At 38.3% G+C, this 26736-nt stretch overlaps 1 protein-coding gene across 6 annotated transcripts in view; it reads left to right on the top strand.

The window, feature by feature from the left end:
* Dennd1a (DENN domain containing 1A) overlaps window positions 1-26736 on the top strand; it is a 348973-nt gene that overhangs the window by 78000 nt on the left and 244237 nt on the right. For all 6 annotated transcript variants that reach the window (XM_019205953.2, XM_019205954.2, XM_019205955.2 and 3 more), the window contains exons 2-4: window positions 8381-8450; window positions 12675-12755; window positions 16819-16872. In XM_019205953.2, coding sequence (XP_019061498.1) covers window positions 8381-8450; window positions 12675-12755; window positions 16819-16872 — 205 coding nt within the window. The remainder of the gene's footprint in view (window positions 1-8380; window positions 8451-12674; window positions 12756-16818; window positions 16873-26736) is intronic.

Raw genomic sequence — 26736 nt, 5'->3', positions numbered from 1 at the left:
ACCCCTAAAATCAGTGATCTGAATGGGGAAAAGCTTGCAGGTATGTGGATACATGAATGGGCAGCCTTGTAGACTCTCTTGGGAAAATGATGAAAGGCCTGTGTGCTCACCCTCTCTGGGCTCAGTGGAAAAGACTGAGAATTAGGCTTAGTTATCAGTGTGGGCGCCATTACTCCCCAGATCTCTGATACCAACACTTTACCAGTGATAACAGAAAAGTGCCTCTGTGCTTTCCTTCCAAGCAATCTCCTTCAATCATAGTACTACTGTCACAGAAAAAGACGACAACAAATCCACTCTCTAAAAGCAACAATTATTGAATACCCACCAAGAGAGAAAGCCTTGTTTCCAAAGTCAAATCTAAGTGTGTGTTAGGGTAGATTTATATAAGCACAGATGTTTTATGGGAGTTTTTTGTATTGCAAATTAATATTTCTATTCATTCATACATTACTAACATTTTCCTGCCTAGATGTAATAGGTATCACAATGGGATGTTAATTATAGATATAAATCAGAGATTTTTGAGCTTAACTAGATACTATAATAAATTTACAACTGGAGATTAGCAGCTGTGAGCAAAGGAGAATGCTCAAATTGAGCAAGACTGGCTTTGATCTCCCAAAGGGGGTTGACTTTTTTCTCTCTCTTTTAGGTTCCTTTGACTTTTGATCTCATTAGCAGTAAGAATGCAGCATTATTAGGGGAAAACAATGTTAATGTTATTTCAGGCACAGCAGTAGATGTGTTCACATGTTTTATCCTTGAAGTAGTCATGTGGGAGAAGATATTTTATCCCCATTTCACAGATAAGGAAGAGAAAGACTTAGACTGTCACTTGTAAGAGACAGAGCTAATACTAAAGCCCAGGTGGGTCTCCTAACTTTGCAGTGTGTGCACAGTTGATCAGTGAAGTTTCACTTGCTCCAGGAAGATTTTCTGGGACCACTGTTCTGTCTCCTGAGTGACCCTATATCATGGCACTGCCCCAGGGCTGCTGATGTTTTCTACCAGTGTCTGTTTCCTCTTTACTTTGGCACACCCCAAATGCCTCTCAGAGTACCAGGCACATACTGGGAGGGTCTTTCTAAAAGGTATGATGTTGGGACTAGAATCTTCACCTCCATTTTAAATCCCAGATTTAGCTTCACAGTGAAGCTAAAAATGGTTAGGAAGGCACAGTGTACTTTTCTACTTGGGAGGAATGTGTACACCCTGGTAGTTCAAGAATGGTGGTCTCTTATGTACCTAATAGCTGGAGTACTTGCTGGCTTAGTGTAATGGGAAGAAAGTGTATTGTGTAGGTGGCCGTGCTGTAGGAAATAGGCTCTTCACTCCTTCCTTCCTCCACATGGATGGACAGGACAAAATGGGAAGTGTAGTGAGAGGGAAACTCATTTTAGAGTTTTGTCTTCAGGAAGTTTAGAGAGAAAAGTGAACAAATGAGTTAGGTAAAGGAGGAAAATGGGAGAGTTTGAAGCAGATCCTAAGGACAGCATGGGCTGATTCACTGACAGATTACGGGATGCTTGAGCCATTTTAAGTGCTCACTTGTGCTTGAAAAGCCATTTCTAAATGAAGGTAGCTAGCCTGTGTTAGTGATGTTTTGTTATAGCACTTTGCTAGGAACAAGAGTTGTTGGTGAGGTTTACTTGTGTTGGGGGTTGGGGGGGGAACAAGAAATCTTAAGCTTGTTAAGCACACTTTAGTTTACTTTGACTATGTGCTGACTCTATTCTAATTATTTATCACAGACTCCACCAGGACATTAGCAGGGTTGGTTTTTAGTCTTGAGTCATTTTCCTAACCAAAATGCTGCCTGCCAAATTTGGATCCCCACCTTCCAACAAGAGGTGGTTGTTTGGTACTCTGCAGCACTCATGTAGGGACCGTAGTAGAATATAGAGGTGAGTTACATCTGTCAGGAAGCTGTGATTTACTGAATGTCTGACATATACCAGTTACAGGTGTGAGTCATGCTTCCTGTTCTCACGGAGCTGACACTAGTGGCAAAGCATATAGTATCAACTGTTGGGAGTCTTAATAGGGTAAGCCTAGGACACCCTTCTAGCCTGGCAATAAAATACATCTATAAACGAAGACCCAAGAGTTCACAGTAAAAAAATCAGGAAAAGTTTAGGATTTTTATCTAGAAAAAGTAAAAAAACTTTTTTGGAAAAAAAAAAAAAACTTCAACAAGATTTAGCTTTTAATTCCAACAATGAATTAATTCTTTGGAAGATAAATAATGAGTCAAATGGTTTTTCAGGGGGAGAGGGTTGTAATCTCTCTGACTTCATAATACTTCATGTTTGACCTTCACAGCATAATCATAAAAGGAGTCATTTTTTCTAAAAGTATAGGAGGACTTCAGTTTCCCAAAGGCTTCTCTTCTCCTTTGATATTGAAATCATTTTCTTTTGATGTGGCTGTTGTGTCACAGTGCTTGTTTTTCTTGGTATTCCTCTTCCTTGCTTGTTAACTGGGCTAGTGCTGCCAGGTCTTCATTTGATGGTGACTTTGCCTCAACACTGAGCAGGTGTCCAGTGTCTCTGACATGGGCTTTATGAAGTTTTGTGCCTGGTGTATGGGCTAGAGTTGTACTTTGCAGCCAATTTGCATTTTACTGCAGATATTTGACTAAGACACTGACAGAGGAGCAGGGCTAGATGCTAAGTGTATGTGAGGATTTACTGTTTGAGGCAACCACATCTTGGTAAGTATTTTCTTCTTATTACAGCTCTGCTTTCTGACCCACTCTGCTTGATTGCAGGTGTGAGGAATTCCTGTAGGGTGCCGGAGGAGCCTCTGACCCAGATAGCAGGGATCAGAGAGCTTCCCACAGCTGAGATGAGCCAGAAAGTTAGGCAGGGAGGAGCAGGAAGAGGCTCCAGTCCTGCATCAGGTGTCTCATATGCACTTCAGGTGTATAAATTTGGTGGTTTGTGTGCATTTTTATAGAATAGACTGGGTCATTGAGGGACTGCTTTCTCAAGGTATTTCATCCAGGAATTTGCAGACCTGAGAACCAATCTAAGGTCATTGAACACAAGGCTGTGTTCTTCCCAGTACTTTTTAAAATTTGGAGCGTTTGGGTTTTGGTTAATATGAAAGCTTTATATACTGTATGCCAGAGACCTTAACCAAGGGATGCTTTGCTACACAGTGAATCTTGGCAAAATCTGTAGACACAAAATAAGAAAAGAAAGGATAATGCCTCTCTTTGAGTACCTAGGGTAGAGTTTCAAGTGCTTCTCAAAAATTTACCAAGAACAATGGGGAACCATTATTTCTTGTCACTTTTCTTGGTCTTAAACGTATGGACCCAGGTATGAATAGGTATGAATACCACCCTGCCTTGTGTATTGCCCAGGAGGTGCTGCTTCACTGTACCTTCCAATATAATGTGCCCGAGTATTTACGGCAAAATCTTACTGTACTTTCATTCTCTTTTTACGTGTGATCTTATTATTAATTCATTTTCTTTTTATTTTCCTTCTAAAATAGGGCCAAAACATTATATTGATCTTTTCAAATTATGTGAATCAGTGGATTATATTAAGATTTCCTTTTTAAGATAGCAAACTGGGCGCTGGTTCTGATAAAGCAAAGATCCACTGGGCTGTATTAAAGATGAGGATGAAAATAATCATTTTCTACCATATTCTAAGTGCTCATCCTCGGGATGTAATTCCTCCTTAACTTTTTGGTTCCCCACCAAAATAATAGAATAACTGGGAGACCCATTAATTTGGCCTTTCAGAGTATAGCCCCGCCTGCCCCCAGCCTCAGCTCTTACTTGCCCTTGCTGCAACCCTTAGTTGTAAGAATTTTTCTGCCTGTAGTACTTTTGGTCACCACCTCTTCCAGCCTTTCTCCCATTCACTGGTGACCACCTGACTCCGGACCTAGCTGAAGCTCATCCTCTGTGAGATGGGAAGTGACTCTCATCCTTACCACCAGCTATAGTCTCTCCATTGTGTGTATCTCCTGATAGCCATGCTGCGAAACTTTACATTTATTTTCCAACACATGTCATGCTGGCCCCTACAGTGTTTTTGATAAAAGAAAACCTTCTTCCCCTCTTTTAACAATAAAAACTTAAAGGAAAGTCCTGAGTACAATACTAAGGGCTTTTTTTCCTGTCATATTTGAGACATGTTCCTAAAATAATACCCAGTAACCCCAAACAATTTAGTGTGCATTCTTAAAAAGAACATTATTTTCTTTTGCATAACTGTATGTCAGTCATAAAATCAGAAAATTTGGGTTGGGGATGTGGAATCCTTCAATGGAAGAGCACTTATCTTACGTGTGAGGCCCTGGCTTCCATCCCCAGCACTCCCTAAAAATCAGAAAATTCGTATTCCTTCTGATGTAATATAACTATCACCCTTGCATTTCTTTTGCTCAAGTTTTTTTAAATAATAAACTTCAGTATCAATGTTGCATTCATATGCCATATCTCTTCAGTGTCCTTCAGTCTGTTCCTGTTCCTCAGTATTGCCTAGGCATCTATGAACATGACAGTCTTTTTAGAGTGTCCCTCAGTTTGGGTTTATCTACCATTTCCTCCAGATGAGCTTCTGCTGCTTTGGCAGGAATGTGATACACATGGTGCTGTGTTCTTTTGATGTGCTTGCTCAGGTAGTGCAGCATTTCAGCTTGTTTCATTGCTCGAACAAGTTGTTAGTGTCCCAAGGCATCTTTCTTTTTCCCTTTGAAATTAACAAATACATTGTGAAGAAATAACTTTGAGACTATGTGAGTAACTCCATTCCCTCATCACACTTCATTTCAGTTATTTACATCTGTATCAACTCTTGGTTTCCTGTTTTAGTATAACTTTTCTATTGTTATTTGTTTGGCTGTTCAAATCGTCACAGATTTTGTTAGTGGGAACCCTTCCTTACTAGTTATTATGTACTCTTGATATGTCCAGATATGTGTTGAGCACAAAGCATTTCCAGCTCCAGCTTTGGAAGCTGACATTTCTTCAAGGAGCCTTGGTTCCTTTTAGTAGAGAATAATATTTAGAAACCAAGCTCTGGGCACTAAGTGTGCTCATTATAATTGGGGTATCACTGCTTTCAGGGCTTCTCAGTGGCTAAACCTAGAGAATATATGTACATATGCTCACTATGTGCATACTTATTCTTCCCATTCTTTTATCTATCCCTGTCTCTTGACTGAGCATTGTAATTTCACATCAGAGACCATGTGGAGAGGAATCCTTCTATACTAACTGAGCATTTCTAGGTCTAAGACTGTGGATGGCCTCACCCAGAACAAGGGCCCTTCATCTGACTGTCAGGAATGGAGTAAGGGAGAACCAGGGACAGTTACATTAGTCATGGTTAGTGAAAGAGGCATGGATCCTGGCACGTGCTTGGGAAGTAGATCACTCCCCTTTGGAGTTTTTCCTCTCTGCTGGTATGGTCCTTGACCATTTCATTATTCTATCCAGAAATTTAGAAATGCTTACAAAACTTTCTTAGATCCTCCCACCCTAACATTTACTTTCTACCGTTTACGTGTCTGTCTTCCCAACTGGTACTGTGTCCTTCTTGAATGCAGAAACTCCTTGTGATTTTGGCCCCAGCTTTGGACTAAACCAGCATACAGAGGTCCATGTAGTAAAGATGCAAGCAGTTATGTAAAGGTAGCAAGCACAGCAATAGCAAAGAGGTTTGGGCCCTTTCGGGTGCCAGGGAGGAGCAGCCTAATGGAGTGTTTATTTCCTGTCTCTGATTGGGACGTATTGTTGACTCACTGATGACAGACAGGCACAAAATGGAGTGAAGGCGCCATGTCCTCACCTGCAGCCTCCAGGCAGCACAGACCGTGGTGCCAGCACTAATGAAGCACGACCGGAAACACCACAAGACAAAGCTCAGCTGTGAACCCTGGCCTCCCAGCCGGGAAACAGGGACCCTTTGAAAAAGAAGACAGCTGGGTTTTGGTTTTAGACCTTAACACTGCCATCACTAGATACTCATCTGTCAACGCACAGGGGACAACATGTGGGGAACAGTTGTGTCCAGTCAGGCTGAAGGGAAAAAGAAATGGCTGGTTTCCAAGGTAGCTGTAAAACTTCTCCAGCCAATGGTTCTGCCTAGCGTAGCCAAAAAGAATTGATTTGGTGAGACACGGGCTGAGTGTGAGAAGCTGAGCTGTTTGTTATGGGCCAGGTAGTCATCTTCCTTGCCATGTCACCTTCCGTCAGCTCACAGCAAGTGAGAATGTAGAGGCTGGAGGCTTTGCGCCGAAGTCATGACAGTTAGTTGAACTTAGTTGTCTGAAGCTGCTTCACTATACTGCACTCTGGTCCTGAACCATCGGCAAAGCCAACCCACCCATAACATGTCCTCTAGCTTTCCTGAAGTGAACTCAAATTCACTTTCATTTGCTTGAGGCCAGTATTTCCTCTTCTTGGCTTTTTCCCTTCCCCCAGCTCCCAGTTGCTGATTTTAACTAGTGGTATTTTCCTCTCAGGAAAAGAAAGATTTGTAATCCTTGGTTGAATTTGTTTATTAAGAGTCCTCTAATCTGTGTAGGAGTTTTCTTCTGAGGGGATTACTTGTTATACTCTAATGGCTTTTAACTCGCTGAGGTTTACTTAGCAGAAGAGGAAGGGAGACGTTATCTCCTGCCTAATCCCTCTTGAATGTTTACATTTTTCTGCAGAGTCACAGGGACTGCGGAGAGTGCAGCAGCCATTTGCTCTGGAGTAGTCCATATGTGGCTGCCAGAGCTGATGGAAACATATTAACATAAGTGATAATGCTGTCATAGAAGTGAAAAGTTAAGTTGCTTATCAGTATATTTTGATAAGCTACTTAAATTTTACAGTAGCATGTGCTGGCTTCAGGCAGACGTCACTGATAGGGGAATGTGCACTTTATCTGTCCTCTCTATTGCCTCTCACTTCATTTATTACCCTCAGCAGTGCAGCCAGAAATCTGTACGGGTGCTGATCCCCTCTCCAGGCAGGATGTCACATGTGTTCTCGGCCTTGGATAGAGCTCTCTATCATTAATGGGCACCATTAGCTCAGCAGTGCAGACATGAGCAGGCAACAAGCACTTGGTATGATGCTTCTCACATGCCTGTTCTGTGTAGCTTTAGGAAAGTTCCTTAGAGAAAATCAGGCTATTTACAGCAAGTAGCAAAACTTCTTGGGAGCAGAGATGCTTTTCAGTGATTTTCCATAGCACAAGGTGACTTTGCCTTTGGTCTTTGTCTGTTTGTTGGGTAAACACTGACCATGAACTGTAGGCCAGGCTCCCAGTTCTTGACACTGAGAGACAAGGTGGGGTGGGGGGAGGAAAGTGTGCTCCTTTCTCTCTATTTGCACACAGTCTGTAGAGAAGACAGGAGCATCCTTGAGTGCTACACCATGTAGGGAATATTATACGAGGTCTATGTGTGTGACCAAGGGAGCACAGAAAAGAGAGAATTAGGGCATATGAGGCACAGACAGGGAAGAAGTGGGGTCCTGATAGGAGAATGAGCAGAAATCAACTAGATTAGACCATGTAGGTGGGAGGGAGAAAAGGGCTGAGGTGTGCTAGTTTAGGCAGGCTGATGTTCCTGGAATGAGACTGCCATGAGAGGAGCAGGCACATGATCAAGTAGAAAGAGATTAACAGAGAGGTGGTCAAGGGCCTGACAAGGAAAAGCCTCTAAAGCCACCCTAAGAAGTGCCAACTGCTGAATCCCCTAGTGATGGAACATCATTGCAGGGATTTAACTGAATATATGAAGCAGATTTGCATGTTACAAAGGCCAAAGAGTCACACAGAGGATGGATTTAAAGGCAACAGCCAGGCCATCTTGCAAGTCTTGAGAAGCAGTGGTCAGGAACTGGTGCAGGGAATTCGGCGTGAAGAGTTAGATAGTCATCTTGCGGTCAGTATAGAATAAGTGCAGGAGAGGTACAGTCTGAAGTATCAACAGGAGTGTCTTGGGGTGCCGGGGGCCTATGGCACACCTTGCAGATACCAGGAGCTGTTTGTGTCCAGTCATGAGAATTGGGTAGACCCTGTCCTCGGGATGGTGGGTATGATAGGAGAGGCCTGGTGACCGCTCAGAGATGGGCCTGATTGCAGAGTCTGCTTTGAATTTCTTCTCTGTGAATCAGGTCTAGCTCTGAGGCATGAGAATAATTCATAATGGACATTCACTCCTCTGCCTCCACAGGCAATTTTTTAAAATCCCAGAAATAATTAGCATTTTGCCCATCTGTGATTTCAGCACAGTCTATGACAGGAAGACTCTTCAGGATATAGAGGAAAAACCCAAATGTATCTGTCTTGAGTTGGATCCTGGTTCTGTTTTTTAACTTGCATGCTAATATTTCTGTTTCTTCTCCCCTCAGCTATCTCCCGTGGTTCGAGATATTTTATAAGCTACTTAACATCTTGGCAGATTACACAACAAAAAGACAGGTATTTGCCTTTTTAAAAATAATTACTTTAACAAGTAAACTTTAATTTTTATGATTATGAAAGCAATAAATGTGTTATATTTCACTAAAACATTTACCAAAAAATAAAAATATATGCTCATTATAGAAAGTGAGAAATTCAGAAAATAGTGGGAAGGAGAAGAAAATCGCCCTTAATCTAGCACTGCTCTCTTTCCTAAAATAAGTACTACTAGTATTGGAGTTGTTTTCTTCCTTATTTTTTTCTTTAAATTAAATAATAAGTAGACCCTTAGCATTCATAGAGTTAGTGTTCACAAATGTCTAATATTCCCAAGCAGCCCTGAAAGTTCATGGCATGAATGAAATTATAATTTTGCCGAGGTGCTGATTTGAATTGCTAATATCATGCTACAATCTAGGGTTTGCAAGTAATACACTTCATGCCAGTTAAGTGCCCATCCAGCTGCCCGAGGTCCCATATTGATAGAGTTTTGTGGTGTTTTCACAGTAATTTTTCTCCAAATGTAAAAGTTACTTTAAAATTCAGCTATGCCTAATTGTACTTTTGGAAGAAATAATATACTAAGATCTCATCCCTGTATGACAGAAGAAAATTGAACTATATTCAGACTTTTGTAGCCCATATTTTCAGGCACTATTAGAATAATTTCTCCCATACTACTAAAAAATATAAACATTTGTCATGGCCACATAACATCATATCACATGCATAGTTTTATAGGAATAGTTTATTCTTAATGAGCATTTTAATTATTTGGGATTTTTTCATGATTATAAAAAATATAGCCATTAGCATCTTTGAGCATAAGAAGCATTTCTTCATTTTGGATTGTTTCCTAAGAGAAGAATTCCAGACTGACAATTGTAAACTTGGTAGATGTAAATATTTTTAAATTTTTAAAACATTTGCCAAATTGCTTTCTAAAATAATTGTATTACTTCTTTAAAAATCTCTTTAGCAGCAGTATACAATAACACCTGGGTCACAGTACTCTCACCACATCATTTTTTGAGCACACTGTTTATTTGACATGTAAGAAGTCTCATTGTTTTAACTTCATTTCTTTGATTATTAGTGAATTTAATATTTGTCCATGTATCTAATTTTTTACATTTATTTCTTGTAAATAGCATAGGTTTTATAGTTAAAGTGATCTATTATGCCTGCTAAATTTTTTTTTCATTTTTTTTCCTGCAGAACCCAAGTTCTGAGGAATATTCCATTAAAAAAAAATACTGTAGTTCATTATTATTGGGGTTGAAAGGAGTGAAAGCTGTGCTTCATTTCTCCTTAAGATTCATACAATGTAGGCTCTGAGAAGTCCTACAAGAAAGAAACCTTTGTTGTGCAGTGCTTCCCCTATCATTTGGCCCCGAGGCCTTTTTATTCCATGGCAAATAATATTCTGAGATAGCTGTATTTCCTGAAACACACTTTGGGAAGTGCTGTTTTGGAGGAAAGGTAGAAATTGCATGTATGATGTATAAATCTTGTCTTTAAGTTAGATTTACTCCTGATTAGGTCACAGTAAAAGAAAAGAAATCTAATAGAAATGGAAATAGTTCTCTTGATCACTATTCTCATTCTGAAAGAAGTTTAGCTGGCAGGGATTCCATCATAAAGGATTTTACTCTTTGATAAGTGAGTTAGAAAGTTGCCTTGGGTCTGGACATTGATTTTTGATTCACAGCTATCTTTAGTCAGATATTCAGATTTTCAATCAAATTTGAAAAGTATCTTTAATAAATAAAATTGTATGACATGTAGGCCCTTAACATTTTTTTAATTAGAGATTGATTCACAGTTTTCTGAAAAACAACAATAGAACTTAATATACTTAAAAAATATATCTTATGATCAAGAAACATTGGATAGGTACAGCATAGGAATAGAGGAGAGCAGATTATGACCCCAGTTCATTTTCCTCTGGGCCAATCCTTCAGCAAGGCCTCTGCCTCCTGGTGTGTTAGAGGCTGTTTTGCCAGTTGGAGGCTATTTTTCCTGAAGCCATAACTCTTTATAAAGTTTCTTCTGGTTACAGGAATTATGACAGAGGTGGTAGAGAATTAGTCTACAACTGGCTAGTTTGCAAGGTGTTGGCTACCAGATTAGAACAAGAGGAAACAGTTTGCAATTAAAAAAAAAAAAATAGAATTACCTCTCCCTACCACCCCCAAACCCAAACTTCTCCCATCTACAAGTCTTTGGGCAAGTTGGGCCATGTAGGTTTCTCTTGCAGATTGTACATGTGTTTCTGTGTGTGTGTGACCATGGCAGCTCTGCATCAGGTGTCCAGGTCCCAGCCTAGTTATCATCCCCTGAAAGGGACCCTGAGGGCAGCCATGTAGAAGGGATAGTAAGACAAGGTGTCTGAGCTGAACAGCTGCCTGTTCACAGTGTGGGTGTCCAGATTTTGGCTTCTAAGTACCATTCCCCACTAAAAGGAACCATGGCTCCTTAAGGAAATGGCTGGCTCCAGTGCTAGGCAAGGGAAAATATAGGATGAGCCTAAAATATCTTGTGTACCAAAAAGTAAGGAAGTACTAAAAACATGATAGGGACCTACCAGAAGAACAACAACAAATTTGAAGGGCCAAGAGTCTTCCACTAGTCCTCTCTGGTAGCGTTAAGACAAGTCTTGGGCCCAGGATATAGCTCAGCAACACAGTGACTGCCTGGCAAGTATGAGGTTGTAAGTTTGATCCCTGGTATTAAAAAAAAAAAAAAAAAGACAAGTCTTGATAGCAAGGGATTATGGCCTACTGAATAAACCAAAAACCAAGGACCCAGTACAATATAAATGAGTGAATGGTAAGTTGAAAATTTGAGGAATGAGACATTTACAGTAAGTATCACTCCATGAAATACTCAATAACTACAAAGGGAGTCATCTCACAATAGAAATAGCAAGATGAATGAAGTGATGGAAATATCAATAAAGAAATTAAAATTTGAATCATGAAAAAATATCAGATAATTGAGAATTGACAAAATGGGTGAGCTCACATCAATATTATACAAATCTAGGAAGAACTGAGGAACTAACTGTTCCAGACAGAAGAAGACTAGAGAGAATAAGATCTAAAGATTAGATGGTATGCTGCAGGTTAATTTTCTGATCATGATAATTAACTGTGCTTATGGAGGATAATATCTTGTTTGTATCTGTGGATGATGGGGCAGGATGTCAGTGATGCATTCTTGGTTCAGGAAATGAAAAGCTTTTTATACCATTTTACAACTATCCCGTAAATTTGAGACTATTTCAGAACAAAAGTAAACACAAATGCCCACACCTGTAAGTTCATGTGCTCTGTGAGAAATCTGTTTGTCTATCAGAGTTCAAATGGAAACAGGCTTATAGTCTTGACTCATCCACTTTTTTCTTAAGTTCACTTCCAACGGCAGAGGGTCCTGGGATTGAATGCAATGCAATGGCTGTGCAGCTGAGTGTGTGATGTGAGACAAGTTGCTTCGCTTTTCAGAGGCTCGTTCATCATATCTGTGAAATGGGGTCGTTGGAAGGATCAGATACATAACAAATAGATACCAGTGTGAACTTATCACTGTTATATTAGCACAAAGAATTCCACCAGGTGGGAGAAATGCCTTTTGAATCATTCTATAATCAGTGTTCTTTTGAGCATTTTAAAGGCGAATTTGTTTTCAGTTGAATAATTTGTACTTCTTTGTATGTCATTCTGTTGCTCAGTTTCACTAATTAAAATGCACAACCGTCATCCTATATTGTACTTAGTTCATTTCTAACTTTCCATAATTGGAGGCTGTCGTGTGTACCCAGTGAACACTTGATAAAATTAATTGAGGGTAATGATGATGAAGACAAGATCCACATTGCCATCATTATTTCTCCCAACCGCCCCCGCCCTGGAAGCTCAGATTGTTTGCAGTTAAAAGTTGTTGCTATGGAGTTGAGGGGATAGATTTGTGGAGAGCTTATGGTATATGATCCATAAAAGGCGGTCATGGTAGGTGTCTCACTGAGTAGTAAATGTCAAATTCAGTGTAGGAGGATCTGTTTGGCTCTTATGTTTGAGCCATACGCAGAGTCTTTGGTCCAGCCCTACTTGAATATCAAACTATTCTTGTAACAGGGCTGGCCTCGCCCACCCTCCCACTCATGCAGCCCTGCTCACTGTGTGCCCAAAACTACTAAGGGTTCAGTGTTGTGTTGTGACTGAGGCCTGCTTTTTCTTTCAGGAGAGTCAGTGGAATGAACTTCTTGAAACTCTGCATAGACTTCCCGTCCCAGACCCAGGCATGTCTGTTCATCTCAGCGTGGTAAGTGGGGCAGAAGAGAAGCCATCCTGAGAAAGCATTTCATATGAACACTCAGAGGGAACTGGCCAAATGGGATCACATTTAGTCATCTGCACCTCGCCTTCTCCTACCCTGAGTACTCTGAGAACTGTGGGCTTATGGCAGATAAGGGGGACTTCTTCCTTTCCCTGAGATTTCATGAGAAATGAATGGTTCTCAAATGCGCGAGACTATTCTCTGGCCATCATCCTTTCACCTATACCTCCTTGAACACAGATTCTAGGTGGGAATAGGATGGCTGGCCCTGCCTGCCTCTTCAGCCTCTGTCGTGGACTCCCTGGTCACCCTTTGCCCCTGTTCTGCTGCACATCTCCCATTTTTGAAGCCCATCCTGCAACCCCAGCCTTCAGCCTTCTTTCTCCCTGTTTGCCAGGTCTCCCACACACATCCTTCAGAATCAGCTCTGATTTTATTTCCAGAGAAATCCTAATTTGACCTTGCAGGCTTAGCTAATGCTTCTCGTAAGTTACCCCAAGTACCTTTTATATTCTGTAGGAATTAGTTTTACCATATTGGAATGGTCTGTTTTCCTGTCTCCCTCGCTAGACTGTGTGTCCCATCAATACAGAGAGTAAGAATGCTTAACATGATTTCTTCTATACAGTAGGAATCATTTCTTTGAATGCTTTTAAAGATATGCTGCATCTTCTGCAGTGCACTAGGGTAGAATTCCTCTGTACTACCTACTGGGAGATTTCAATCCTAGTTGATTGTTTTGCCACTGACCTAGGTAACCTTAATCAAGACCTTTAACTTTGTGGGCCTCATTCTCCTCATCTGTTAGCTAAAGCATCAGAAGAGGTTCAGGGGATCTTTTTTACATTTCAGTTACTGGAATTTTCTTAATTGCCTAGCTAGAAGGCTTATCACTACCTTCATCAAAATTCTCAGATAGATAGGCTTTACAAGTGTCCATGATTCTCCAGGAGTCGTTTTTCTTACATTGTGGGGCCTGAAAGTTTTCTCTTTCAGATTTATTAGGTATAGTGTTCGTGTTCAGTGGTTAGGAAAAATATCTACCTCCTAAAGAAAGTTAATATTTCTTATAGGTTTCTCCAAATGATAAAATTGAAAGCCATATTATTACCAGTAACTAATGACAGATCTGCTGCTTTATTAAGCTTTTAATGTATACCAAATATGTATTTCTAATATTCAAAACAATTACACAAAATAGTTACTAGCATTCTTATTTCATAGACGAACAGTTTAGAAAGGAAAAGGTACTTGCCCATGCCAATTCATATGGCAAGAAATGGTAAGATTCAGGTTTTTAACCTAAAGCTGGCCTCAAAACCGTTTGTGTTTTTCCATGGTGTCATGTGTTGGAAGAAGAGGAAAGCCAGATGTGGTGGTACACACCTGTAATTCCAGCACTCGGGAGGCTGAGGCAGGAGTATTGCCATGAGTTTGAGGCCAGCCTGGGATACATGAGACCCTGTCTCAAAAAACAACAACAAAGTCAGGGATTTGGCTCAGTGGTTCTGCCGCCTGCCTTGCAAGCTGAAGGCCCTGAATTTGATCCCCAGTACAAAAAAACAACAAGACAAAACAAAAAAACACAAACAAAAAAAGGAAAGCAGGGAAAAGGGAGGGAAGGAGGAAGTAAGAAAATTATAGAGGTTTTTGCTGATTTTAATAGAGTGTAGGAAGGAAAGAAACCTTGGTACAAAAACTCCTGCAGGCAAGGGGGTTCTGTCTAGAAAAGAACAAATGAGCTTTAGTCCTGCCCTAGACATCACTAAAGCTAAGCAATCCTGCCTTTGTCTCTGTCCCTTTTCCTAAGCAGCTTGATCTCGCAGCTTCAGTCTGTAATCACATCCGACAGGTAGCTCTGGAGGAGCCGAATGGGTCACCAGCTGCTGGGGAGGAAGGGCTACTCCTTCCCCAAATGGCTGCACAGGCAGTCTGCTGCCAGGCCTCAAGGACAAGACAGCTTGGGCAGAAATAACTGTTGGGGTGTGCAGCTGTTTCATGCTAGTGGTTTCTAGGAATGTTACTGACCTCCCCTGGTCCCCAGCATTTCATGGGCAATGGAGCAAAACGGAATCTCAAAGGACAGCCCTGGGACTACTCAATTTTGGAATTGCTTTGGCTCACTATTTACAATCCATTGCATCTGTAGAGGCAGATTTTTTTTTCCTTTCTTCATTATGAATTCTCTCCAAATTGAAATCCCAAAATGTTGATAAAATATCAGTCCTGGACTTGGGATCTTTAGTCATTCTATAAGAGACTATTTCCATGTGCCTGATTTATATGATTGAGAAAAATAGAAATGCAGCTGACAGTTGAGAGCAAATAATAATTTTATATTAAAATACCATTAAATAGTAGGCACTGCATATATATATAATTATTTTTAACAACTATTTTGAAGCAGACATTATAGTTCCCATTTACAGATTCTAAAACTGAGATTATGTGCTATTAAGTGAAGTTGCCTGAACTCACATAGCTGCTAAGTGGCCGACACGTAAGAGAATTTTCTCTCACTGGTGACTCCATCACTGTGTGGACATCTGGTTCTGAATGTTTCCAGAAGCTCTGTTTTAGGAATGTGGTATGAATTTGGTATCTCATGGGCTCAAATTTCAGCCTTGTGCTTTACTTTTCCTATTCTAATCCTCACTGTTAAATTAGTTTCTTTGTCATACCATCTACTATATTTCATAGGTAATGTTTTGACATACATGCATAAATTTTGTAATAATACATTGAAGGTTATATTTTTTAAAAAATATTTTAAATAATTGTTTTTATTTTTTAGTTTGTTATTTTAATTCAAATTCTCATAGCTATAATTTGTACATAAAAAGCATGGGTATAATAGTCTGTTGTGGACAGGGCATAGTTCTCATTATATAGACCTAGTTCTGCCACATATGAGCTCTCTGATCTTTGAATATTTTACCTCTCAGAACGTTAATTTATAAGAATCCATTTATAATATGATGATATTATAATTTATTATGGAGATTAGAGATAATTTATAAAGTGCTTATTGTGAAGTGTTCCATAAATTTCTGCTGAATATTAGACAAATGTCTCATACTATTGTTATTGTTACAGTGGTTCCTAAAGCCTTCTCTTTTTGAAAGCCTGTGCATTCATTGTTCTAGGCCCTACTTAGTTTGCAGTTACCCAGAAATAGGGTGTAGGGTAGGACTTCTTAAAAATGACACTTGGATGTCCATGTTTAAACCTTGGTCATGGCTAAGTTGACTGTCTCTGCATTTGACCTTTCCTAGCCTTGCACAATACCATCTTTAATGGGCCACACCAGGCTTTTTCCAGTCCTCAGAGTCTAACAGCAGCAAATGAGGTGTTATCTGTTGAACTTCTTTTCATCTAAACTCAAGGACACATGCTGGATACATATATGAAAATGCCTCCTTGAAAGTCTTTGAAGAGGCCAAATTTAGACCCCAAGTCTCCAACTCCCTCCACTAGCAATCCAACTGGAAGTTAGGCTTATTCCCAGATTGTGCTTCCTGGTGGGGCTCCCCATTATTAAAGATCTGTAGTGCAGTGATCCTTCAACTGGAACTGTCCTTAATATCACTTGGGCAGATTTTGGCCACAGTTTATAGGTGGATAAAAGCTCAGATGCTAAAAGAAAATGACAGCTTTGGTTGGCAGAGACCATCACTGAGGGGATTTAGTGCTGTTTGGTCCCTAGAGCCTACTTGCATTGTTGAACAATAAGTTGTGAAACATACTACTTTCATGTGTTCAGAAACCTGCAAGTATCATAAGGAAATTTAGCCTTGTAACCTCTTTAAGTTCCTCATTTATACTCCCTGAAGAAGTTCATCTCTCATAGAAAACAACTTTATCTACCAAACTGATGGTTTAATCCTGCTGGTTTAATCTAACATTGTGCTAAGAAAACAGTCCATGGATAATTTCCTGACAGCTCTGTTCTCTTCCTCTGAGTAAGGAAGTATCTTCAAATCATTTATTTGAATTTTGAGTAATACATTCTTCAAAGAAATATCCAGCTTGTACTTTTCTTTTCCAGCATTCTTACTTTACTGTGCCTGATACCAGAGAACTTCCCAGCATACCTGAGAATGTAAGTACTTGGGAGTGTTAAAATTTTTATTTTCTCTGTTTCCTACTTCTTTTAAAAAAAATAAAAAGATACATTTGAAAATATAATTATAAAAATCATAATTTTAGACAGAATATATTACAAAACTAAATGCAAAGAGAAAATGTATTATAAAAGGAGAAAAATGAAATTACTGCAAAGTATAGAGATCATAAAGACAAGGAAAAGATGTTATTCTACATTGATGTCTCATTGCCATCTTTTCTGTCATTGAGTTTATTGGTACATTTTAGATATACTGTACAGTTACATTCATTATTGGGGTCTTGTACCTTTACATGACAGGTTTTGGTTCTCATTTTTTCCCCTTGTCCCTGTGCTCCCTTCACCCCCTCCTACCCTCCCCATTTACAAACACTTTATTTCCATTTTTTCATTTTCTCGTATTTTTTCTTTTCCCTTATTCCCTTTCCTCTACCCTTCCCACTTTCCCTACACCTTTAGCCCTTTTCTTCCTATTTCACATTGTTAATTATCTCATTTAGGATCTTATGTACTATTATAGTTTTTTACACCAGAGAAACTATTTGGTATTTACACATGTGTGACTTATTTATTTCACTTAAGCGTATACCCTCAAAATGTATCCATTTTCCTATGAATCTAATTTCTCATTCTTTATGGTTGAGTAGTATTTTGTTTTATAGAAAAACCACATCTTCTTTATCCAATTTCCAGCTGATGGGCAAATGGGCTGTTTCCAAGTTTTACAAACTGTGCTCCTATAAACATGCGTGCACATACATCACTGTGATATGATTCTTTTAATTCTTTTGGAAAGATACCCAGCAGTGGGATGGCTAGGTCAAATGGAACCTCTAGTCCCAGCTCTTTGAGGTATCTCCATATTGATTTCTATAGTGGTTGCTCTAGTCCGCATTCCCACCAGCAATGGAGAAGGGTTCCTTTCTCCCCACAACCCCGCCAACATTTGTTATTGTGTGATTTCTTGATAGCAGCCATTCTTTGTGGGGTGAGGTGGAAGCTCAGTGTTGTTTGCATCTGCATCTCTCGAATGACCAGTGATGTGGAACATTTTTTCATATATTTACTTGCTGCTTTTACTTCTTTGTCTGAGAAATGTCTGTTCATTTCAGATGTCCATTTTTGAATCGGGTCTTTATATTTGGGGGTGCTGATTGTTTTGAGTTCTTTATATATTCTAGATAATAGTCCTTTGTCTGAGGAGCAGCTGGTAAAAATTTTTTCCCAAATTGTAGGTTGTCTCTTAGTTCTGTTGATGGTTTCTTTTGCAGTGCAGAAGCTTTTCAATAAAATGAGATCCCAGTTGTTGATTCTTTCGGCTAGTTCCCATGCTACTGAGGATTTGTTCATAAGTCTTTTCCTATGCCTATGTCTTCAAGAGTTCTGCCTAACTTATCTTCCAGCTAGTTTAATGTTTCTGTTTTAATATTTAGATCTTTAATCCACTTGGATTTTAATTTAGTGCATGATGAAAGATAAGGGTCTAGTTTTAATCTTTGGCAGCTTGAGATCCAGTTTTTCCAGCACCATTTATTAAAGAGGCTATCTTCCCTCCAGTGGAGGTGGTCAGCTCTTTTGTCAAAGATGAGGTAGCTGAGTACATCTCCAGAACTCTTTTTATCTTGCAAAACTGAAGCTCTGTACCCAATGAACATCTCACTATTCTCTCCCTTCACCAATTCCTGGCAACCATCATTCTACTTCCTGTCTGAATTTACTGCTCTTATATACCTCATCTAAATGGAATAATAAAATGTTTGTCTTCTTGCATATGTCTTATTTGACTTAGCATAAAATCTTCAAAATTCATCCATATTGTATGTGTCAGAATATACTTACTCATTAAGTCTAAATAATATTCTCCTGTGTGCATATACTCACATTTTGCTTATTTTTTCATCCATCAGTGGATGCTTGAGTTATAACCACCTTCTGATTATTGTTGAACATTGGTGTACAGTTATCTGAGTTTCCACTTTCAATTCTTTTGGTATATATTTAATTTTCTTTTCAACGTACTAAAATAAATGGTGTTGGTATTTTGTAACTATAGTAGATTCATGGAAAGAAAAATTTTCTAAGTTTATTATAGCAGAAAGATTAGAAATGTCAAGTAATAGTAATTTTATGGTGTTTAGGCTGTAGCATTGTGATCGGCTAACAGTCTTAATAAGTTGGGATTATCAAGAATATCCATAAAATTTATTATCTATATGATGAGGCTGTGGTAAAAAATGTTACTTCACTCATATTTGACATTAAGTAATAAAAAATTCAGACTGGAGTTCCCATTGCAACAACAATAGCCATTATTCCATTACTTTTCAAGTGATGTGGTCAGTGCTTTGCCTTTGTTTATTATTTACCTCTCTTAAGAAGCTTAAATGGTAACTGCCATAATTATTCTCATTTTATATCAGAAACAGAGCCCTGAGGATTTAAGTAACACACTCAATGACCTGCAAAAAAGAAGTAGTAGATTCAAAATTCAAATGAAGGCTGATTTTCAAGTCTTGAGTACTATACGTTGAGCACAGGATTTTTAGTTTTCATTTCTCAAAAAGTTCCATTGAAATGATAAAAGATGTATAAAATTAAGGAGGAAAAAATGGTCTCATCATGGCAGAGGAAGCCACTATGAACTAGGAAATTGGGGAATTTCTGCAGTATAGGAGTGATCACTAATGCTTAGGGGTCAGTTCTGTGTAAAAGTGGAGAAACTTAAAAAGAACCAGGAAAGAAAATCTTGAAAGAAGACAGAAACAGAGGCAAAAGATTATTAAAAGACCAAATAGCTAAAGGCTATTAAAGCATAAATTTCAAATGTCATGGAACTTTTATAAAAATTTATTATATACTATTTTCTAAAAATTTCAAAATAGAATACACATTAAACACTATGGGTCACTATCGTTTTATCAAAGTGAAATAAAGCTAGAAATCAATAAATTAAAATTTAAAATAATCATTACTTGAAATGGCAGCTTAATCATAGAGATTAAAATATTAAAATTGGATACTGTTTAGAAATTAATAACAAAAACACTGAAGAACAAATACCCAGAAAATGTGGTCAGAATCACAAACTGACAGCTTTGAAGCCCCTTTTCTCCACTCCTGTATTGGAATTGAACCCAAAGGCCTTCACACTGAGATACATCCTCAGCCTCATTTTAGTTTTTATTTTATTTTATTGATAGTTGATTGAAACAGTGTCTTACTAAGTTGCCCAGGCTTTGCTCAACCTTGTAGTTATTCTGCCTTATCCTCCTAGAGTGCCGCGATTACAGGCATGAGCCAGCATCCCCAGGTTTTTGAATGCTTTTGTAAAAGTAATAAACTTGAGTTTTAATTTAAGAAGGTAGAAAAAGAGCCAAATGTGGTGTCACACACTGTAATCCCAGTCTGAGAAGCCGAGGTGAAAGGATAGCAAGTTCGAGACTAGCTTGGGCAATTTAGCATGGTGCTGTCTCAAAATCAAAAATAAAAAGGGATGGAGATATATAGCTCAGTGCAAAGACACTGGATTCAATTTTAATCTTCAGAGACACCAAATAAACTAACCAAAAGAAGCTGGAAAAAGAATAGCAATTAAAAAATCCAAAACTAGAAAATGGAATTGCCATTTTCCTTACTTGTAAATACTGTTAAAATAAAATTGAAAATCAAAACATTTAAAAACTATTTTTGAAAAAAAATAATCTTAAACTCTTTTAATAAACTTGAAAACTATGAACAGACAAAATTTTGTAGGAAAATATAAATGATTGAAGGCACCCTAAGCTTTAGGTAATATGAATACAGAATAATAACTTGGAAAGCTTAATAAAATTCTGTTGCTATTTTCATCCTTGCCCCTACAGACATAGCAGGGTTTATAGGTACATAGATATGTTCGGGAAACAGGTAATTATTACTTAAATAGTTCCATTTCATAGAAAAATATATGTATGTGTATGTGCATGATAACAGAAAACAAGTGGAAAGCCTTCCCCATTTCAGGGAAGATCATGTTCTGAGTTTTACCTTCCTTCATCTTTATGATAATAATTTCAAAACTGTGCTGCTGGGAGCCCTGAAGATACTTTGGGGCCCCAGGAAGGCCTGAGGGAGATAGAAGCTGGCTGACCAGAGCACTCAGTCTCAGCACCTGTTTTATTTAGAGCAGGCGAATCCCCACTGTTTGTGTTGTAGTTTGGGTGATATTTTGTTTGAGACAAAATGGTTCCTTGATTTTCTTTTAAACTTTAGGAGCTACATATTTTTTAATGCAACTGGGAATCATATAAAATACAGTCATCTGATTTTCATCATAACAATGTATTATGAATTTGTGTAATACTTCTTCACAAAAACCTGTATTGGGTAAAATTAATACTGAAGTGCATGTTAAAAAAAAAAGAATAAAGAAAAGCTCCCATTATTGCTATCTCTTCCTCCATCCTCTAATCCCTTCAGAGTTTAATGAGCATCCCCCCAATCCTTTCTGTGTGAATTTACAGAATTTATGTGTGAATTGTACACTTTTAAACACAAATGTGATATTCATATTGTTGTGCACTTTTTGATTTAAAAGTATTCTAAAACCTTTGTTATCTACTCTGTTTCACCTTTTTTAGTGTTGTTTTTTGTTTTATTTTGGTACAGTTTGGGATCAAACTAGAGCCTCACACATGCTGGGCAAACATTCTACCACTGAGCTACACACCTCACTAATGATATTTTTGTTTCAAGGTTTCTTTATTCTTATTAAAGTGATGTATATTAATTGCTTAGAAAGCCATGTAGTACCACATAGTATTTGATGAAAGCCAGCAATTTCCACATTCTCTATATAGTACTTCTCACTTCTCATATTTCTCATAGTGACTTCTAACAGTTTTTAGTATTTCTCCATGTTCTGATTGCTATTCTTAATTTTTTTCCTGCTTGATATATCATCTATTGATCTTCTTAGGGAAGATGCAAGTTCAGTTTTTTACCACCTCTGATTTCCTTCCATAGAAACACAAATGCACACACAATAGTTTCTTTCCTTTGCTTATTTCTCCTTTCCCATTTTTCTGTATCTTCAGAAACATTTTAGATTAAGTCAGTAATTTATGTTTACATTTTAATGAACATATGGAAGCAGGTAGATTATGGATACATTTCCTTTTTTGTATAACTTTTGTCCTGTAAGACTTACTGAATTTTACATCTTTTTCCTTGATTTTATTCCCTTAGTTTGGTGACTACTTCTTCAGTAATTTCTAGAGAAAGTTTTATGTTGGAGGCAATATTTTTAGAAATTGGAAAAGCTAGAAATGATTTATTCTACTCCTTATAGTTTGGTTCTTTATGGAATTCTAAATTGGAAATATCTCTACCTTCAGAATTTTGAAGATGATGTTCACTGACTTCTAGCTTTACATTGCAATTTAGAAGTCTTGGTTGTTCTAATTCCTCTTATTACTGTTTTTTGATCCATTATCTTCTCATATCCTGAAATTGCACAGTAAAGTCATCCATTGCAATGGGCCCTCTCTCGTCCTATTCAGTCTGGAAACTGAGGTTCTTTAAAGCTTAGAAAGTTTTTCACATTATTTGTTTGAAAAAAATTCTTCATTTTTCTTCCTCCCCACCTGGTTGGATATATATCTCCTGTATTAGTCCTCTAATTTTCTTCTTTTTTCTCTTATTTTCCATGTCTTTGAATAAGTCTTCTCTGTCTTCAACAATTCTTTCTGTTCTTTTGAGCTTCTTATTTTGGCTATCACATGCCAATACTTTTCCCATTTGGGAGACTTGTATTCCTAGATTTAAACAAATTCTTCTTCTCCCCGTGTCCCCTCTTTCTTCCTTTCCTCTTCCAATCCCTCTTTCTCTTTTCTCCTCTTTTTCCTTCTCCCTTTTTATTTTCTCCTTCCCTTTCTCCTTATTTGTTCTTCCTGCTGTATTTTCCAGGCCAAGTCATACTTAAGAGGGACAGGCCAGGGCCAGGGATTTGGCTCAGTGGTTCCGGCGCCTGCCTCACCAGCAAAAGGACCTGAGTTTGATCCCCGGTACCAAAAAAAAAAAGAGGGACAGGCCTTTCATCAGTTCCTCTAGACAGTAAACACTTATTCCTCTGGAAAGGTGCAGGAGAGGAGCTGAGTGAGCGGAGAGGAAAATCTTGGGATTGAATTCCTCCTATTTTTATTTGCACAATTCAGAGGTTCTGAGCCTCCATTTCCTGAGCCTTTTGGAATTCTTTAGTGTGAGTTGAGCTTCATGTTTATTGCCCTATTTCCTCAACCTCAACCTTAGCTTCCAGCTCTTCTTTTTCAGCCTCTGTGGGCCCTCTGGTTTCCACTTGGGTCAGGTAGCTGTCTTTACATTGTAAGATGGTTAGCAGCATAGCTAGGCTCTGCTCACTCACTATATGACAGAAGCACAACCCTCCCCAGCTGTGACAACCACAGGTGTCTCCAAGGCATTGCCAACTGGCGAACAAATGGCCCCAGGTCAAGAAGCATTTCTTTAATAACGTCTTTTTTGGCTTCTAAAAATTTGACATTTCTCTTCCATTATTGTCTCTTCTTGTCTTCTTTGGGATTATACCTGTTTTATGATTTTTTTTTCCTGGGAGGATGGTATCTAGAGAGAGGGAAAAAAATGGATGTTTAATATATCATATTTTTGGTTTTTGGTTTTGTTTTGCTTTTTTTTTTTTTAGTACTTGGGATTGAACTCGGGTCCTTGAGCTTGCAAGGCAGGCCACCGAACCACTGAGCTAAATCCCTGGCCCCATATTTTTCTGTTTTAACTATGCTTTTCCTAATAATGGACATTTAGTTCATCATATTTTTCTGTGGTAAATGTTATGTCAAAAATTACTGCCTAGTTTACATTCCCCTTTTATTTTTTAAGGACTATTTAAAAATACCTGAAAGCTCTGATAATTTCTTAATTTTAAAAACACAATTATTAAGTTTACAAAGAATTTTTTTAAAAACCGTCTCCTTCATAGCCCTACCTCCAATCTCTATCTGCACTGTATGGCACCTTCCCTGCCCCCACCATTAAAAACATTTACATTCCCTCTGCTGGTTTTGCCTCTAAGGAACCAATTCCCTGTGTATGACCCATTGTCCCGTAAATCCTCCTTTGCAAACCAGTAAAAGGCTGGCCTTGTTTGTTTCTAAGCAGAATAGTAATACCAATCTGTCACACTCCTAACATACTCCATTCCGTTTTAATCCCTAGAGCTACTCTGTGAGAGGTAGACATGAGCCCCGTTTTACATATACAGAACCCCGAGCTCACAGACCTGAGGTTGTCAGCCCAAAAATTGCTCATCAGTGGGGTGTAGTGACCCAGGCTTGGAAAGTTTTGTTTCGATTATAGCCTACAGCCCCGCTAGAGTTGACTTGTGATATTCAGGAGGAAAAAAGAAATACCTAAAATACGAAATGAAGCAGAAAAGCTTTCCCTCTAAGGAGAATCTGAACTTTTGTAAGACCAATTTGTGTGATTTCTGACATAGAATCACTATTGAGCTGTAGCTATGTTGAAATTTGCATTTTAATCTCATGGTGATTTTTCAAGGATTAATTTAAAATGACTAAATTACTGCATTACAAATTGAAACAAGCAATAACCATGGGGTTGTTAATATGATATAGTTTGCTGTCTTGGAAAGAACATGAATTTTGGAGACAGCCAGACATGGTGCTTCCCCATTCTGGGGCCTTGGGCTACATACTTATTCTCTTGGAGCCCCAGTGCCCTTATCTTGTTATGGAAAATGTAAGGGGCAAGTAAAGTATTAAATGTAAAGTTCCAAGGATGTCCTCTGGTGCCATAGAGATGCTGCTTTCTTTTTCTCTTCTCAGCTTTCAGAGAATTCTAGTCCATACCTCTCTTGGGGTCTGAGTGTGGCTGAGGTCTAGGGAACATGACTCCTTGGGGCTTGTCTTTTCCAGGCATTTTCTGATACTCTTGGCTGGGAAGATCAGGGCCTTCCCTTTCATGGGGTGTGTGTTACATTGAGCCGCAAAGGCTCTTAGCAGGCCCTACTTAAACCAAAATTTCTGAACCCTGGAACTGGTGCTGCAGATGGAGCTCAGTGTAAACCATTAGCGAGCATCTCTTTTAAGGGACACATTGAATTTTGGGGAATAAGCAACAGAAAGTATGCACTGACTTTAGGACATGGAAATTAATACTATGTCACTGGATAATCATTTTCTTTCAGATAGCATCAGAGAAGGATTAACATAAGACAGAGGGAGGTGGCATCATCTATTGAATGTCCACTGCGATCAGATTAGGCATTTTGTGTCATTTCATGAAACTTTTACCAGTCTTTGGTATGGTTATTATGGTGGTTATTAGCCTGTTTCTGAAAGGGCAGGAAGCCCATGAAGTAACTTGTCCAACCACTAAAGGTTAAACCAAGATTCATACCTGGGTCTGTCTATCCAAGCATGGGGATGCACTGAGTCTGGTGCTCTGTCTCCATGGCACCCTGTACCCTCTGAAGAAATCATTCATTATAAATGTAAGACATCTAGTTAATTGTGGGAATATTTGGTTAATATTTGCTCTCCTTCCATTAGAACAGAAATCAGTATTTTTTTTAAATCTCCACATTCCTGTAAGTCATACTGTACCTAGAACTTTGTAGTTGCCCACTATAAAACTATATAAAATTAAAAACTGACTGACTGAATTAACAAACCAGCCAACCCCAAGAGAGGGAAAAAGAATAGTTCCTTCCAGTTGGCTTTTCGGCCAATTTGTCTATAAGACATTAATGAAAAGCAAATGTGGAAAATTAATTCTTTCCATTTTCAGATCCCTGTTGAAGTTAATTCTCATTATTTCTACAATTTCTTTGTAAAAGTATTTTCTTACCTTTCAGTGAAAAGCTATCACTATGTAATTGCTCATCAGGATTTTCTCTATCAAGATAGCACACGTAGAAGTGAATTTTATGTAGTCAGTAATTAAATAAGCATAAATCTTTATACACTTAAACAGTTGACCTGCATTTAAAAAGAAAGTTACAGACCGTGAACATATACATAGCAATAATTGCATTGTAAACTGGCCATGTAAGGGATTTTTATTTTAGTGACCAGATTTTGAAGTTTACTTTTGATTAATGGATAATCATATAGGGCTTCATTTAGAATATTAAACAAACCTGTCTTAATTATCTGGTCAGTGTCATACCATGTGGTTAACGATGCAAAGAAAGCATTTAGAATGGACAGTTACATATAACATTGCCCAGGCTCCATGTTGTCAAAAGATGCACCATGATATAGAAAAGATTTATGAAGTCATCTTGACTTTAAAAAATAAACAAAGTTGGGATGGTAATAGAAGACCTATTATCAAGCACTGAGATTATAGAGGGGGCCATTGTTGCTCTTAAGAGTTGTCAGGTAATTGTTTATTCTAATGGTTTTTACATGCCTGCCCTGGGGGGATAAAAGCTGACCTGGGATAACTCTGCTTTCTTTCTTGTAATATACTTCTCTGCTTTGATTGTTTGTGTGAGTTTGTAGGCTTCTTCTCGGGCAAATTATTTTAGGACTCAAAATTTATAATTCACTTTAAGAGTCCCACACTATTAAAGTAATGTTAATTTTTTCTTTTAAAAAAAGCAGTTGAGGTTTTTAAATTTTTATAGTATAAAAGCAGATGCTGAGGCACCTGAGGCAGGATTGCTTAAGCCCAGGAGTTCAAGGCCAGCCTGTGCAATATAGTGAGACCTTAGCCCTTAAATAAAATATATAAAAATATATAAATATATATTATATATTATTTTATATGTGTATTGTATACTATATATAAATACTATATGTA

The sequence above is a fragment of the Fukomys damarensis genome, unplaced genomic scaffold, assembly GCF_012274545.1.
Source record: "Fukomys damarensis isolate Sample0158 unplaced genomic scaffold, DMR_v1.0_HiC HiC_scaffold_36, whole genome shotgun sequence".
NCBI classification, from domain to species: domain Eukaryota; kingdom Metazoa; phylum Chordata; class Mammalia; order Rodentia; family Bathyergidae; genus Fukomys; species Fukomys damarensis.
This window is presented reverse-complemented; position numbering and strand designations above follow the sequence as displayed.